This window comes from Anopheles coustani, chromosome 2 (genome assembly GCF_943734705.1).
Source record: "Anopheles coustani chromosome 2, idAnoCousDA_361_x.2, whole genome shotgun sequence".
Taxonomy (NCBI): Eukaryota; Metazoa; Arthropoda; class Insecta; order Diptera; family Culicidae; genus Anopheles; species Anopheles coustani.
Genome location: NC_071289.1, coordinates 35030902 through 35047958, shown reverse-complemented (window position 1 = coordinate 35047958; position 17057 = coordinate 35030902). Strand labels below are relative to the sequence as shown.

The window sequence follows — 17057 nt, the reverse complement described above, 5'->3', positions numbered from 1 at the left end:
TTTTTTTTCTTTTCCATTAAGTTACCGGCTTGTCCAAAATAAAATACTGAAGAGAGAAGGAAACAAAAACTAGCAAAAAAAAGCTTAACCGGACCTCTTGGTTTTTTGTGACCAATTTCAATTAATATTTCTTTTTTTCTCGCCGGAATTGCCACTCAATTGCGAGGGCACGGGGCCCCGATGGGCTGACGTCAATGGAAGGCTATTTATTGCGATATGAACCGATGAACCGGGCGCACGATTTACACACAGCGAGAAGTCCCGGCCCCAATGTCACTGCGCTTCCGTTCCGGAGGAGAGAAACGTCCTGTCCAAATGACCGAACAACAACAACCCGCCCCCCCGGGTTTCCCCGACCCGAATGGAAAGGGGATCGTAGGTTTCCAGTTGGAGGGAATTAAAACTAAACGGGGGGAAACGGGAAAACGGGTATGGAAAGAAAAATACGGTAGAGCAGCGTACCACACGTCAGACCCAAGCAAGGTTATCCGGAGATATAAAGACACATAACCAGCATGCTAAAGGTTACCAGCGAGCACTAGCACTCGAGGAACGAACGCTGATGACGATGATGGAGTGAAAGATAGAAAGGATGGAAAGTAAAAGCTTTCCCGCCGCCGGTGGCGGTGGGGCTTGGAAAAATGCCTTTTTTTATCTTTTTTATCGCGAACGACGTGCAGAGAGTTTCCTTCTCCTTCAAACCTGCAAGGGACGGAAAAGGGTCGACCTTTTGGGGGGAAGAAAGGAAGGCGGGCAGGAGGCAAAACTAGACACTGATACTGTGTTATTCATTCGGCGAGTTAAATTGGCCCAACCTTATTTCTAGTAGAATGTCGGAAGGCAGTAGGTATTATGTTACATAATACGTCAAATTTTGTCAACAACAAAAATAAGAACTTTTATTTTGATGTTGAACCCTTAAACCGTCGAAGAGCAAGAGAGAAATCCACTTTAAATTTGATGCAATTGTAAACAAAAGTTCAACCTTATTTCCATTAATATTTTAATATTGTTTTCTGTATTCATTTCCTACAATATTATTTTTGGTTTTATCGAAAACTGTTCCACATTTCGAGTTACCGAAAGATGGATTTATTTCCACCCAGGAAAACGACGTAAAAGAATACTCCCCAACCCCCAGTTCGATAGCCAGAATCTTCGGGCTAGATAAGCAAACGCGGTAGCCTTGGGGCGTTGTGTAGCTTCCTATCTGTTATCTACGCAGAAGGCTTTACGGCGTACCCTTGCCATCGTGCACGAGCATGCTGGCAATCTCCCATCCGTTCGGTCTTTGACGTAATCCAATGCTCGGCCTGGTTAAGTAAACCGTTCCGGAAAGAAAATGGGTCAAAATCACACAACCCCGCGCCTTTGGCATCGAGGAGGATGATACTTCTTTGCATTCAGGGCGCTTCCCCGAGGAAGGATCCGAACTCCGCAAGACTTCCTGCCGGTTCCCGTGAGCAAATGTTCGAGAAGAAAGTGGAATGGACAGTGTTCAAACCATCAACCGTTCGGTGAATGGGATATTTCTGCACAAACACTATTTATGAAGCGCAAGCTTGCCCCACGCTGGTATTACAATCCGAGTGGTGCTATCCAGCGGCACTCAACGGTGGATTTAGCTATTCATCGTTGGTCCAATAAAGTTGCCTTTGGTACTGGCCAAACGGATTACAGAGCTCGTCAGGCTGGTCTCGGTTTCGTAGCCCGAGCGTTCGTTGGCGTGGCGAAAGTAAATGAAACTAACTTATTAGGCCAACGATTAGCCGAATGATGCTCCAGTGAGGCGGGGAATTAGGGAGCGTGTTCCGTGAGCAAACGGGATTACACACGGGAAGTCGTGTCCTGCGAGGGTGGCCTTCTTTAAGGTCAAACCGTAACCGACCGGGGCGAGGATTAGCCAAAGCGGGGGAGGAGGAAGACATAACGTCTTACTACGGGGATGCAGAATTGGAACTCGACCCGGAATGCTGGCGCATTGGGAAATCTAGCGCTATTTAATGGCAATGATGGAGGCTAATAAAACGGTACCCCTGAGGGAAATCAATCGTCGTCACAATGAAGCACTTTACCCGGAAATGCTACTCAAATGCCCAACGGTCATAAGAACTAATTAGTGTGCACTTCTCTGCATCATAAATTGGGGAATGTTAATTTTAATTTTCATGCTATCTCGACCAGTTAAGTAGAACAATTCGAAGAAACTTTGGAGGTAATTAATATCTTAGCATAACATGTGATAAAATTCAATAGGCATGGCTGGGGTAATATGCACCTCTGAAGCAAAATGTACCGTTTAGAATTTCTTATGAAAAACGCGTTTTGGTCGCTAGTAGTCATCCTGCAAGTGTGAGCTAAAATATGGTCACTCTGTGCAATTAATAGCTCTACATCGACAGAAACGCGAAATAAGAACAAAACAAGAACATCACCAGTTCGGTCATGTTCTGATATAATATTTCCAACCATACTAAGAAAAAAATAGTACAAAAGTATAGGTTTTTACAGGGTTACATAGTTCTTTGAATTAGAATCAGAGCTACAAACTACATATAAAAATCTCGGTATGCAGATTTACTCGTATTTTAATTAATTAATAATTTAAATCATACAACTATGGACAGGGGCATAATGCACCCATTGGTCGAGGAAAACTGCTTCAGTTTGTAAACAAACTAAAACGAATTATTATCCTTCAAAATTAAGATGATGAAATAAAAGCATTCAAATCACAGAAAATTTTTAAACTTATTAACTTATCCCTATTTGGTTATTTGAGTAAGGCATTTGCATTTTGCCTCACTATTTAGGTGCGTACTGCTCCGTTATGATGGTGCATTTTACCCCAGCACAGGTACATTTTGTCTCAACCAGAAAAAGATAAAAAATGAGCTTTTGAGAAATTGGAAAATTCATATATTGTTTAACCACAAAAACTGAAATTCAACAGGTTACTTGTTTGTACCTTAATGAACCAAATGAATTGATAAAATCGACAATCACTTGCAAAGGTAATTGAAAACTCAATAGTTTTCCTTAAGGAGTGCGTATTACCCCAAGAAGATCTATTTATCTTTTGGTCAAGCTGGGCCATTGATAAGAGAATTCATATTTTGATCAATCATCATTTGATCTAACGGAAAGCTTATCCAAATAAATTCGATTTTCCATCAATACAAAATAGACTGTAGATGCTCTACAGCCTAACTTATTCTGAGGGCGAAGAGGATTCACTTTCATTTTCACCCATCGCATGCTGATTAAAAGCCCATAACCCAACATTGGAATCCATGCCCATATGGTGGACGGTAGAAGAAGAGCAACTTCCTCCAGCACGATTACCACACTCACACACATGCCCTGTTATAAATGGCTGCACATTAGGTGAAACGATTTGTTCACACCGAGAAAAATCCTCCACCCATCCAGCCAAATAGGAATTGATTGGAAAAGTAATTGCGCTGGATTGTGTTGACCGTCGGCGTCTTCCGTGTCCTCCGCAGAACCGCCGGGATTCCAATCGGAAGAAACAGCAGCACGGGTAAACGGCACGGAGCGGTGTGAAGAACACAAATTGCACGTAGCGCGCTACGAGAAAATTACATTTATCCCCCTCATTTTCCTCTCCAAGGCGGAGGGAACTGTGGCGAAACACCATCGTGCACCATTCCGGGCAAATTGCATCACGCCGTAGACATAGTGGTTTGTTTTGTTTTGCAGTTGTATGTTCCTGCCCCCAGCTATTACTATCAAATTAGGCCGAACCCAACAACGACCTCAGAGGCATGTAAGATGTCACCATTTTTACAGGGAAAGGTAAAATATGAACTGTACTGTTAGATAGCATAATATACAAAACATATTTGCAGCACTAAAGTTTATAAACAACATTTGTACAGTAAATCCGAGTGGTGGAACGAAACATCTACCTATCGTAAAAGGTCCCTAAACGTTTAGATATAAGAAAGGCAGCGTGTTGACCTTCGGACCTAAACTAGTTGGATATTTTGTAAACATCTGTGTATGCAAGAAACGAACAGAAAACTGACTCCTCATGTAAAATGGTAAAAATACAACCGGAAGCCTTTCCTTGGATTGGTGCTAACGGTCCGTTATTTTGCACGGGGCCAATTTTGCGGTGTCTCACCGACCGATCACTTCGCCAACAATCAATCTTCCCCATCGTTGGTCCCGCCACAACAACTCTTTGTGCCACTCTGAAGTGGAGACCGCATCAACGCGAGCCGTCAATCTGACCGCGCGAATAATGTGCTTCCCGATCGCTCGTCCTGTCTGGCCACCCTGCAGACTTGCCAAAATCACAAAACGAAAACCTCGGCCGTCGTTTAATGACAATATCATTGAGACACGGCACAAAAAAAAGGTAAACGGTTTGCGGGCGGGCAAGGGAACAACAACGACAAAGAAACTGGGGGAGCAGCGCAACACATTCGCATTGTGGTATTTACTCGCGATACGGCGGGGCGGTCACGGGGAGACATGCCTTTGGAGAGAAGCGAGTAGAAGAAGCGCGACGGTTGGTCTCGCACGAGCCGAGTCTGAGATAACGATCGGCCGGGGCCTTTTGCCGGGTTGGTAAGACGGTGGCGGCGGGTTGTGTGACGTAAATTGCGACGTCAATGTCAGTTCCCGCGGGGGTTCGCGAGACGAGCGCAACCCGTAAGAAATCGCAGTCGCAAAAAAATGGGGAACGCGAAAGGAAACGGCAAGCAGAGCGTTTAAAGTCGTCCCAATTTCGTCGTCTGCCGGCTGGAGATCGATCGAACGGGATATTTCGACGGTTGGGTACGATTCACCAGGCCACCAAAGCGATCCTCGATCGAAGAACGAGTGAGCTAATAAAACGATTGAAGAAGAATAATAAACGAGTCTTTTTTAAATACACCGCAAAAAAGTACTTACCGAAAAGCGAATCTCCTTCTCGAGCACGTTATCGTTAATGACCTGTATGAGACCTTCCTCGCTGGAGTGGAGAATTGGCACCAGAAAAACGTACGGAGATCTCGTGAGGGCCTTCAGCTGTGGAGACAGACAAGCGGTACAAGAAAATGCTTCGGTCGATTAAAAGGATTAAAAACAAATCGTCAAATCGCTGGAGAGTACTCAAATAAGTCCTTGTATTCCCCTTTGTTTTTCGTATTGTGGAGACAAGTGACACTCATTAGGGTCACAAGTGAAAGGATGGAAGTTCCGTGCAAAGGATCACACCTCTTATCTAACCCCTACCCCGAAAGGACGTTGGACCGGCGCAGTTCCGGTTTGATTAATGTGCAAACCTTCAACGTTTTCCTTCTCTCTATCGCCCTATCCGTGGGTCGTCGCTATTTTTTATGGCACCCTTAATTTCGATGGTGATGCGCATTACATGCTTGAAATTCGCGTGACACTCGCTATTCGCGTCTCTCCCCTTCCGGATAACGTTAGTGTTTTTTGTTGTTTTTATTGGGGTGAGGCGTTTGCATCAGCACTTCATCAACTTCGCTGCCTATCACAGTAATGTTTCGCAATATCAGCTTAGGCACGAGTTTTGGGGCAAGTGATCATCTTGTTTTTTTTGGCCTTGGGTTGCTAACGATGTCATTTAGGGAGTTGGGGTGATGGACACGAGAAGAAGAGAAGAAAAAAAGCTAACCGAGGCGCCATTAGCGAAACGTGTTCCGTGACATCATAAACATGCCTTGCAGTCGCGATCCGGCGTGTACGAAACAAATATTTTATTGCGATATTGGGGAGAGTAGTGCGAGCCATGTTGTGTTTAAAATATTGCGTACTTTCGTGATGACATGTGCGTCGGTAATAAAACGGAACGCTTATGTGGGAAATTGATGCCACGCGGCAAACGCGATTTTGGAGCGATAAATTGCTGAAAATTTACGCTATTATATAAATCAAATCGATTTAAATGTTTCGCAACGTTTCGAACATTGTACCGATAAGAAAATGGGCTCCGTTCTTTTTCGATCAGCTCCTTAAACTCGATCATATCACTCCCGTTTTTTTTGTTTTGCTTTCGTTTCCCGTTAATTTATATCGAATCAGCAAACTCAAGGACCCGTCCAGAATCTGTATCTATCAAATTACGGACCACCATCGGACCCCCAAGGTTTCGTTATGGCCACCGGGGGTAGGGAACCTTCACGCCAAGCGAGGACAGGCAAAACAGTGGTCCTATCGATGCCCGCGTGCCCAATCAACGCTTCTCGGTTCAGAATCTGATCAAAGTTAATTAGATTTGCTTCGCTGCGATACCGAAGCCGGGAACCGGAACACAATCGACCCATTGACGACAACCCACTGCAACCGGCCTTACCCTTCCTTCGCCCTCCCCGGCGGTAGATCAACTTTCATCACCGTGAAGATCATTGCGTATTCGATTGGAAGCCAAGCGGGGGGAACTTTCGCTACCGTTTGCGGAGCATATGGGGTATCGTCCCGTGTCTCAGGGTCGGCCGATGAATCGGGTTACGTTTCATCGGAGGGGCTGTGGTCACCGGCCACCGTTGGACGGCGGATGAACTTACATGAAGATTGATTTTCATCTGCAGCTCCAGCGAGTTGGTGGTGGCGGACAGGGATTGAAATAGATTCAAGATAATTAGCGGATCGCATGGCTCGTAGCCGGCCAGCGGACCGGCCGCCGTTGTTTCCGCGTATCCGGCGTCGCCGTCGATGGACTCGCCGCCGCCGTCCCCGATGATGGCATTTTGTCGTGTCATCCCGGGCGAAGTAGGCGTCGCGCAATTTAACTCCGCCGTCGCCATCGTCGTCACGCCGTCGCCGGTTGCTTCCCCCATCGGCGAGGATGCGCTATCGGGACAATCATCCGCGTTGTACGACATTTTCGTCTGTTTGTTTATCAATTTAGATTCGCCTGCGCTATCTTTCACTTTGTGCACCACTCGAAGCGGTAAGCTTTTTGCTCTTGAATTCTTTTTCGCGTTTTTTTACTCTTTTACACACACTTTAAACGCCTACTGTGGCGGTTGTTTTCACTTGAACGACGCAACGATTTCAGTTAGGATAACACTTTTTACCTTTTTTACAATCATGCACGCCGGGATAAAGTTGTCACACGACTATCGTAAAGCACATTAAAAAAAAAAGAAGAAAACACAACTCGTATGATAACACACTTCGGGTGGTTGTACAACGGGCTAGATTGAGATGATCTTATGTTTGTCGACGACAATATTCTAAACACTACAGGATCGGGGCAACCACCAGGTGAATGCCGGCAATCGTGGCCGGTGGCGATAATTTGTTTTTGTTTTCTTTTATCCTTCGCTGTTGACAGCCGTTGCGAAAGCGTTACTTCGCCGCAACCGTATGAGCGAGCATGGCGTAAAGAAATATTGCGCGCGTTTTTCTGTTTGCGGTGAAAATATTCTATCAAACATATTAGAGATATCTACCAACTTCCAGCAGTATCAATTCCCTCTTCAGGTTATTTTATTTTTATTTTTCAAAATTTAAAAGCTACTGGCAATAACGACCAAAATGATCGCTCGTAAATGCATGGAATTAAATGGAACAACAAAATATCATTATAATAACCACAATAAAAGATAACTGACGGTAAAAGGCATTTTTCAAGAAATAAAAGCTACCGGTTGATGATACGATTTTAACGATAAACAGGCAAGATACAAATAAACAACCGCAAACAAGGTAATTGATCGTTGTTCAATCAATTTATATAACCACTGCATCCCGACCGAGGTAGATACGCGGGGACCGTAAAGTAAGAAACGGTGATAAATTTGCCCCCTAGGGACTTTTTTGGTTTTATTTTATCCTTCGTGTCGCTCATTCCATGCTTTGCTTACACACAACACACTTCACTGCACACGCAATCTGGCCGGTGGCTTGCTGTTGCTTTTGCTTTCGAATTTATTTCGGGACTCATCGGTAAGGATTCCACCGTCGCCGGTGCGGCAGCGATAAACACACGTGGCACTAAGTAGGGGCTCTTACTTTTCTTCCTGCGGGAAGGAATCTACCGACACCGCCGCGTACTTCACGGTCACGGTCGCACCTAGTGAATGGTGCGTCGCCGGCGAAGCGAACTATGGCAATGACCACGCGGATGATGCTTGTTTCTGCTGTTGGTCGGCATGGAGGCGCCGTGAACGAAAGTCGGAAGCATGTTCCAAACCATCAACGGCGAAGAGAACGTACCACGCCGGTCGGAAGTAAACTCGCGACTGTCGTTACGAGCGCTACGACTTGCACGCGGTGTGTGCAGTGAAAAAACTTCGCTCGGAAATGTTCGGGCCGGTGTCAGCACACTTCGTGTTTCCCACTGCCTGCCGTAAGTATGACAGTATAACAAAATATTTTGTACGTTGTGTGTTTTTTCGGAACTGTCACTCTCGCTGCTGGCAGAAATGTATGTTACTGTTGGAAGAGTAGAAAATAAATGTGTATTATAATTGTTTCTTGTTATACGTCACCAAATACTGGATCCCCTAGTGGCCTCCTGCCTTGGAAAGTTGATGTTTTATCTGACGGTATATGGAAAACTTGTAATCGTCCATTCGTACACTTAATTCGAAACATAACATACAATGCGAAACATACAATGGCCACGTGGTGTGTTGGAACCATTTTGGAAAACAGATTTACACAAGACATAGTTTACGTTTCTTGAAGCCCAATGCAGCGCTGGTTATAGTACGTAGAAAAAAATACTGCCCATAGATTGTCACCGTATGTACATATGTGAGGCGGCACCAGAACAAGCTTTATGACCCACGATTTGTGCTGCCTATCCGTCGGCATAGTTCGTATATCATGGTTTGTGGCTGCTTCACGGATCAGGGTGTAGGACCGTTACACCTAGTAAGCGGTTTTGACAAAAATTGACAATATATGCACGATAAGCCGTGTAGAAGGAATTCAAGATGTTAAAAAATGAGCATTGCATGACGTGTAGAACTTTCGTCCAAAATTGTTCGTAGTTCGTCATGAGAAAACAGCAACCAAAATGATTAACTTTCCTTCGTGATTTAACAATTAAAGAAAAATCATAGATGGTCACTTAGGGATGTACTGTATTCGTAAGGTGGTATGCTTAAACATCCTAAATTTATCTTGCTTCCTGTAGGATTGCAAAAAAATCTAATCTGCTTTCGTCGTGTCCGCGTCCGTTGAGCCCGAAGAACGCGCGCATTGTGTGTGCGCACCCCTTATGATTTCGATTTGTCAAATGTTGGAAGCGTTTTCACCGGGCGTGTCAGTGGAGCCCGAGAAAACTTTTGTAACTCGGGGTCCACACTACAGCGCGACGTCCCGTCACGAAACGCGACGTCGCCTGACAGGCGGCCGAACTCTATACAAAAAAAATTTCGCACAAATCGCGCTAGTGTAGAAACATCGAAAAACGCGACGTCGCGATAGCTCTTGTCAAATGTCAATTCGAAACGAAAACAAACCGACAGCTGGATAAAACGTAAACAAACCGATTCACAAACGCGAACAAAACGAGCAATATTCTTCACGAAACATCGGATTTTGCGTTGTACTACTTATTTCTAGGCTTCACAAATGTAATTCAGTTATCAAACTCCGTTATAATTGATATTTTTACCAAAGTTTTTTCGGGTGCCGAAACGTAAACAAACTGCTCTTCAACAAGTAGGAGATGATGTGGAAATATATACTTCCTACGGCGGGCCAAAATATCGTCGTTGTCTGTTTAAGTTTGTTTTCTCAGTGAATTTCAAATGTGGAAGCGCCAAACTCACTCAGGGTGCATAAAATACGTAGCTAAACAAATACGATGCATTACTACCTCAAAATTCAATAAAAAATGTTAGCCGAGTTTGCGCCCCAATGTGATACATATTTCCACATACTCTCCTACCTCTGTCGCGCTTGGCTTGCGCGATTGTTCTGCCGAAACTGGGCTACTTTTGAAACGGGACGTCGCGCTGCATTGTGGACCCCGAGTAACTCGGGGTCCACACTACAGCGCGACGTCGCCTGACAGGAGCTGAACTCCATATAAAAAAAACCTTGCGCGATGTCGCGCGAATCGCGCTAGATTTTTTTTGCATGGAGTTCAGCGCCTGTCAGGCGACGTCGCGTTACGCGACGGTGCAGTCTGGAAAGCGTGTAAGATATTCTGTTTGGTTTTTAACAACATCTCAGATAAAACAATTACCCATAAAATACAATTTCATCTCAAATAGCATCAAATTACTCCATAGATTAGACACGAAGGATTTTAAAACATTCTTTAAATCGCCGCCAAGATTCGATGTCAACAGTTTAACTTTTCAAATAATTTCAAGGTTTATACACACATTCAAAGAAAACCGAGTTCACACCTATTCGGCCTTTTAGGAATTCATATCACGCAGCGAGCGAAAGATGGATGCTCACTATAGTGGGCAATCCTAAGGAGAATACTGTAGTATTTGCATAAAGTAATAAAGAACTAATTGGGAATTTATTCTTCCAATACCCCGACATGTGCGAGCATAGCGTAACCTACAAGGTGTATTAAAAAGTATAACCAAGGTGTATATAAGCTGCTTTGCCATCCTTTCAATCCCTACAGGAATTCGAATCATTGGGACTCAATCCGGTTGACTAAAATCGAGTATCATTGGAAACGAATTTAGTCGCAATTGTAAAGAGTCAGAATCCGATAAAATAGAGTAAAATTTAATCGCATTGAATTGAGCCACAAATGAGCCACAAAATCGAATGGGTTCGAACAAATTTGAAACGTGTCTGTCAAATGCGATCCAATCCGATTGAATCCGGGACGGGAGCGCATCTTCGAATCTTCCGAATATCCGATGCTCCCAACACTACTACAGAATCCGTCAGCGCGGCTTTTTCGTGCGTTCCTGCGGAAAGAACAGCGACATTTGCAATTTCAGAACACACATTCCGAGTGCGTGGAAAAAAGTGCTACTGATAGCCAAAAAGCGACCCTTCTTGCACTATTCAGTGCTGCAAGGAAGTCGTAATTGAGATCGAACTGGTTCTGTGCAGGAAAACGTACATTTTGAGTACTTGAAGTGTGGCATCGATCCGACAGCAGCTCCGGAGGAAAGCGTAGCGTCAGCGGAGTGTTTTTTCATCTTGCGGCTACAACAAAGTATGGTAAGTGTTCTATCGATCCACTTTTGACGAATTTGATACGTTTGTTTCGTGTTATTAATGTTTTCATTTAGTAAACACGGTTGTTTACTGATAATTCTCTACCGATCACACGCACGCCATACGTACACACATACATACACACACATACACGTTCACGCTCCGTTGGAAAAACCGCACGGCGGGAACAAAAAAAAAACCAGTCAAAGATGTCTCGCCATCCGCATGACGCCAAAGTGTACGTCGGTGAGTTAGGTAACAACGCTAGCAAACAGGACATCGAGGAAGCGTTCGGGTACTATGGACCGCTGCGGAACGTGTGGGTTGCCCGCAATCCGCCCGGTTTCGCCTTCGTCGAGTTTGAGGATGCGCGCGATGCGGAGGATGCAGTACGCGGGCTAGATGGGCGTACGATTTCCGGCCGGCGAGCCCGGGTAGAGCTCTCTACCGGTCGTGGTGGACGCGGTGGTGGAGGTGGCGGACGCGGTGGACCACCGCGCGGCGGTAAAGGTGGCCGATTCCAGTCGGACGATCGGTGCTACGAGTGTGGCGGACGTGGCCACTTTGCTCGCGATTGTGCCCGTTCGGGTCGCCGAGGACGCAAAAGGTAGGTAGCAAGTCTACCAAACGGGTAGAACCGTTTGTTTGGTGTGTCTCTTTCTATTTTACTGCCCAACCTGCGCGGATACTGTCCGCGGAACCCTAAACACATTCGTTCCTGCACCTCCATAAGCTTTATCCTTCCTTCACACCAAAAGGAACAAATCTCTCTCTCTCTCTTTCCCTGTCCCCTACGAGCAAAAAAAAAAGAAAAACTTCCAACCTTACCACTTCACCTTTCAACAGTAGCTTTCGAACTGGTACAGTAACAGCGAAGCCACCGAAGGCCGCCGACGACGGTCAGCATCGTCGAGCCCTGCTCAAATGGATAATCTGCGTTATTTGATGAGCGCATTGGAACACTTCGATCGAAGCATGCTCGATCACTTTGGCAACCTCTTCTCCTAGCCTCCTTCTCCGGAGTATTCTTCTCGCTCCCGATATGATATGACGGGGGCCCAATTCGTCTCGGCAGCCTAGACAAAAGCAAAGAACGATCCTATCGATCGACCGAGTCGTCAACACACACCTTTCCCGTGGATGCGAAACGGCTACGAGAAACCGGAGGCCTGCTCGGCGGGTCCCGCGGCTCCGTAACTCCACTCCGTCCGTAGTAGTAGACCGTCGTAGAAGCGGCAGCGCGGCGGCGGCATGGAACTGGCATGGAAGATGGCAAACAAAACCAACCAAGCGTCCTTTACCAACGCGTGGCAATTGGTTTGCCACAAAGTCTCACACACACACACTCAGACATACGATCCGCGGGTTTGGTGACACCCGCTCCAGATCCGATCGGAGGTTTCGTCAAGCATCTCTGGCTCTGCTGCCACCACCAACCTCCTCGTCTGGTGTGTGTGTTGGGTGGGAGGGGGGTCGGTGGTAGAAGACGGTCGCAGCGGCGCCCCCCTTCGCACAGAGTCGTCTAGAACTCCTTCAGCGTAGTTGTTCGTCGTGCAACGTCGTGCGTCGCTACATTTATTAAAGGTCTGCGTGTGCAAGCGACGAAGCGCTCTTCCAAAACCCAATTTCCCAACCCCGGCGGCACGCAGCTCGGCGAAGCCATCGAGAGAAAGAGGCGATTGTGCTCCGGAACTTCGCTTCGGCCCGGTTTTCCTCCGCCCGGAACACACACACACGCACTGCAACCTCAGGAGAAGTCTTTCCCCTTTGCCCCTTCGCCCCCTACCAAGGGGAGATGGGAGTTGAGGTGAGGGTGTCCCTGGTGCTGTACTGCGGTCTGTTTTCGGCAAGCAGGGGGAAGAGAACCTCCCTGTGTTTCTGCGCACCACTGCTCTACACAAACCTCTCTTCCACTAAACAACTAGAGCTTCTAGAGCATCTCCTTAATTCTGCAAGCGAACCGCGTGAGTGTTTCCGTTAGTTAAGCTATCCCAATTTTAACCATTTTTCCAACCAACAATTTTTCTCCGTTTGTTCGTGTTTTTTTTCCGCACCACGCCACGGGTTGCGAGATATCATATGCGAGCGGTGGCCGCATTAAGAAGACTAGAGGGAAAGAAGAAAGAACCGACTGCAGCTGCTGAGGAATGCGATTTTTGTTTTGCTAAGAAAACCGATAAATGTTTCCTGTCTTCGAAAGCATCAAGTTTAGAGCGATGAAATGTTTTATCAGTTCCCTCATCCCCCGCTCCACCAAACAATCTGTTCCTTTGGTTGTGGCAAGGGAACGACGACAAGGGTGGCGGTGATCGGGAGAGAATTTATTGTAAATAACGTATATGATGACGGGTTTGTTTTTCATGCTCCCCGCTTTCCCACGCGATGGGTAGGGAGTGGTGGCCATTGCAAATAGGCCCGAGCACGAAAACTAACTTCAAGCGAAAATTGTTGAACGTTATTGTAAAATGCTATGGAAAATCCTGTTCTTGCGATCGCTGTTTGTGTTGCATGGTTGTAAAGATCGTTCAAATTGACGCGGACCCGATAGCTGGGAAAAAAACAAAACCACCTTACACTATTGGAACTAATTAGTTTTGTTCTGTAGGACCATTACACGTGTTATCGATTGCCTTATCTAATGTGTTGTTTTCTTTTCCGTTCGTTTGTTTTCACATTGTTTTTCTTTCCTTCTCGTCCCCTTTTTCTACGCTACGTTACGTGCCTGTGTACGTGATTTCCGATCCATTCCGCCCTTCCCCACCACTAGGTCTCGCAGCCCACGATCGCGCTCGCGCGAGCTACGTACCCGTTCGCGTAGCTACAGCCGTTCCCGCAGCCGTGACCGCCGTTCGCGCTCGAAGGGAACGCCCAAGCGGAGCACTCAGGCCGCCCGCTCGGTGAGCCGGGATGTGAGCAAATCGCCCCGCCGTACCTCGCGCAGCCCCCCATCGAGAAGTCGCTCCCGTTCGGCGAAACGGTCCGTGTCCCGCTCACCGTCCCGCTCGGTGTCCCGATCGCACTCACGCCATCGCAACGGTGACCACGACTAGGGTGCAGCGGATACACGGAAGACGACGAGAGGAGGAAGGGGTTGATGCGTCCGATGGAGAATATCATCATGTATCTTGCTTGGCTACATCTCTCTAGAATACTAGAACACACCGTGACTCGCCTAACGTCTTCTCCTCCTGTAATGGGGGAGTTTCAGGAAAGGAAGGGAGAGGGGTTTTTTTTTGGTAGGACCAATAGAGAAATACACAAACACACTCAGACGCAGACCACCGAGGCTTAAAAGGCCCTCCTTTAGGCTTAGAAAGGCCGCCTAACGGGGGTGTGTAACCAACAAAACAGAACAGACAGGGCTTATAATTTATAGTAAAACAAAACAATAGGAGCGGAACGTGTGTGGTGAACCGGTAGGTTCGAACACACACTGTTAAACATCTCCTAAGCAAACTAAATGGCGTAACCTTTCCTACAAACGATATAGAGGCGTTCTGCTATTAGACCACCAGAGTCTTATCCTTATGCTGCACCATAAACGGTAGTTCTAACAACGCAACGATACCGAACAACAGCAGCATAGAAGAAAGCATGACGAGTGGTCAAACACACACAGTTTCACAATGTAGTATTCTCGGGTCCTGGTCGACACACCGCGTCGAAGCCGCCCGGTTTTTTTTTTAGTTTTTGGTAGTTTAATCGACGACGTGCATCTCGGTGAACTGAACGTTTAGAGTAAAACGAATGCACCGAAACCTTAGCGGCGAAGAAGCAGAAGAAGCATTTTATTTTATTCAGCGAGAAAGGACTTTGTGTGTGTGCAGTGAAAGTAGTAGCATTTAACCATGGTTTGACCACCGTTTTTGTTTCTTTTTTTTTTGAAAACCTCACAATAGAGCCGGACGACAAGACACTACTAGACTCGGATCTCCCCGAAAAAGAAAAAAAAAACAGGCGAGAGCTTTTGGACTTTCGCAAAGCAAAGGCACACTATTATCTCAAAATATGAATTTTTTTTTGTATCAAAGAACGCTATGTACAATTTTGTGTTTACGGTTTCTAATTACAATCTGTACTTTTTGTTCGTGTCGTGTGGCGAGTTAGATAAGTGTTAAGCAAGGAAATGTGTATGTGAATAAAAATTAAAACGATACAAGTCTCGAAGTACGTACCTAGCCGGTGAATTATTCGCTAAAAATATCCTACTTTCGGAATTCAAGCCGGATGCCAAATACATTTTCAAATCCGGGTAATTAACCTTGTCCTGTTTTCGTGGCATAAAAATAAAGTTTATTTCGTACACTCCACTAATTTTAACGTAACGTTCAAGTACATACAGATATGCATGCTTGCCCTCCTTTTAGGCACGAGTGTCGTTGAATGGCTACCATTGGGGTTTTTTGGGTTGGTCCGGCGTTATCGGGCAGTGCCAGCGAGCTGCAGCGCCTACGGATATTCCGGTTCCGTATCTTCGTCGTCGATTTGGAAAATTTTCGTCACCGCTTCCGTGTTCAGTTGCTTCGGTCCTTCGCAGCTGGTGTCCGTGCTGGAGCAGGTCTGAAAGCAGAAGGGAGTTTGGTTCAGCGTCCAGAGACGGCGGAGGAGCCAGCTTTCATCCCGAATTTTACCTGACAGTTGCACGATTTCGGTTCCATATACTCGTACTGTCGCGCCACAAGGTCCGCATCCGGATGGCAGTGGCGTAGCAGGGCGACCGCTTTCGTACGCCCAGCGTGGACGCACACCGGATGGTGCGAGCGTTTGTACGGGAAGCGCCAGTCAGATATTTCGTTCGAATCACAGCGACCCCAGCAGGAAAGTACGCTCACGTGGTCCCAACACTCGCGCCCCTTGCTGTCCGTTTGCGACACGCGGTAGGTGAACAGGCGCTTGTGGCATCCAAGGTAGACATCCTTCGGGCGGTTCGCAAGCTCCGAGTCGGAATCGGCCGCCGATCCACCGCCAAGTGTGAGGATCATACAGATGGCTGAAACTAGCAGGCGGCCGGACGCTTTACCGGCCATCGTTTCGAAGGAAGGAATTCAAACGTTAACTAAAGAATTCTGTAAACGAGGTTAACCGAGGGGGAACTTTTCTTCACACTGAAGGTCAGGGAATGTAATCCTAGGGCTTATTTCGAGCAGCAGGTCACAAAAAACGGCACCGAACCCGACGGTTGCAGCATCACTCCTATCACCTTCGACGGTTTCGAGTGGATGAGGTTTTAATCAACCGAAGCCATCGGTTTTATACACATCCGCGGAGTCACTGAGGAGGATAGCTTCATGCCTCGGACATGCGCAACGTTCACGCATGCAATCCGCTTTCGATGGCAAAGTGACCACTCATTCATCCTAGTGTGTGGGTGTACCATTAGGGGGTTGATTTTCTAGTCCACGCTTCCAAGAAATAAAAACCACGAGTCCTTTTTGTGCCTGCCTGTGGAGATTAAGCCATCGCACGTAGCGTAGAAGGCAGCACTTGAAACAGCTGACTCGATAGGGGCTCCTAGTGCTACAGCGGAACTCAACCGGGCCCCGAACAACGGAACAAATGCAAATGTAATCGGATTGCCAGTCAAGCGAAATGGCCGAAGTTGAGAATTATTGAAATTTAATGGACAACATCGTAACGACAAAGACGCACTTTTGTCGTACTATTGCGCGGCAGTACTGCTGGACAGCAATCGAGACAAAAATACAACACCCGTCGCCTGGTCCGTTTTTGTGGAGCGAGAAATAAAATCACACAAAGTCATCTCCCATGGGAAATGTCCACCCCACGGTGGACACGTCTTGGAAGTTGGTATTTCATCTTCAAAAAGGCTACGTAAAAACATGTTGAGGAACGGAACACAAAAAAACAAACAGCAGTCGATTTCGTCAAACCTTTGGGATTTTCGCATTGCTCGATAA

At 46.5% G+C, this 17057-nt stretch overlaps 3 protein-coding genes across 4 annotated transcripts in view; 1 reads left to right on the top strand and 2 right to left on the bottom strand.

Moving 5' to 3' along the window:
• LOC131262910 (cGMP-dependent 3',5'-cyclic phosphodiesterase-like) overlaps positions 1-6863 on the bottom strand; it is a 49349-nt gene extending 42486 nt beyond the window's left edge. Inside the window, exons 1-2 of the mRNA XM_058265008.1 lie at positions 6546-6863; positions 4927-5043 (exon numbers count right to left, since the gene is read on the bottom strand). Coding sequence (XP_058120991.1) covers positions 4927-5043; positions 6546-6863 — 435 coding nt within the window. The remainder of the gene's footprint in view (positions 1-4926; positions 5044-6545) is intronic.
• A 4010-nt stretch (positions 6864-10873) lies between these two features.
• LOC131266574 (serine/arginine-rich splicing factor 7) lies at positions 10874-15313 on the top strand. Of its 2 annotated transcripts, none has more exons than XM_058269143.1 (3): positions 10874-11142; positions 11343-11746; positions 13907-15313. In XM_058269143.1, the coding sequence occupies exons 1-3, from the start codon at positions 11140-11142 to the stop codon at positions 14187-14189; spliced, it is 690 nt and encodes a 229-aa protein (XP_058125126.1). In that variant the 5' UTR covers positions 10874-11139; the 3' UTR covers positions 14190-15313. The 2 variants fall into 2 exon arrangements, with proteins under 2 accessions (XP_058125126.1, XP_058125127.1); XM_058269144.1 differs by having other exon boundaries at positions 11214-11746.
• Positions 15314-15588: 275 nt separating this feature from the next.
• Positions 15589-16166, bottom strand: LOC131266576 (thyrostimulin beta-5 subunit). Its single transcript, XM_058269145.1, has 2 exons — positions 15771-16166; positions 15589-15699 (listed from the first exon to the last, which is right to left on the bottom strand). Exons 1-2 carry the CDS (start codon positions 16164-16166, stop codon positions 15589-15591), a joined length of 507 nt encoding a protein of 168 aa, XP_058125128.1.
• Positions 16167-17057: the final 891 nt, after the last annotated feature.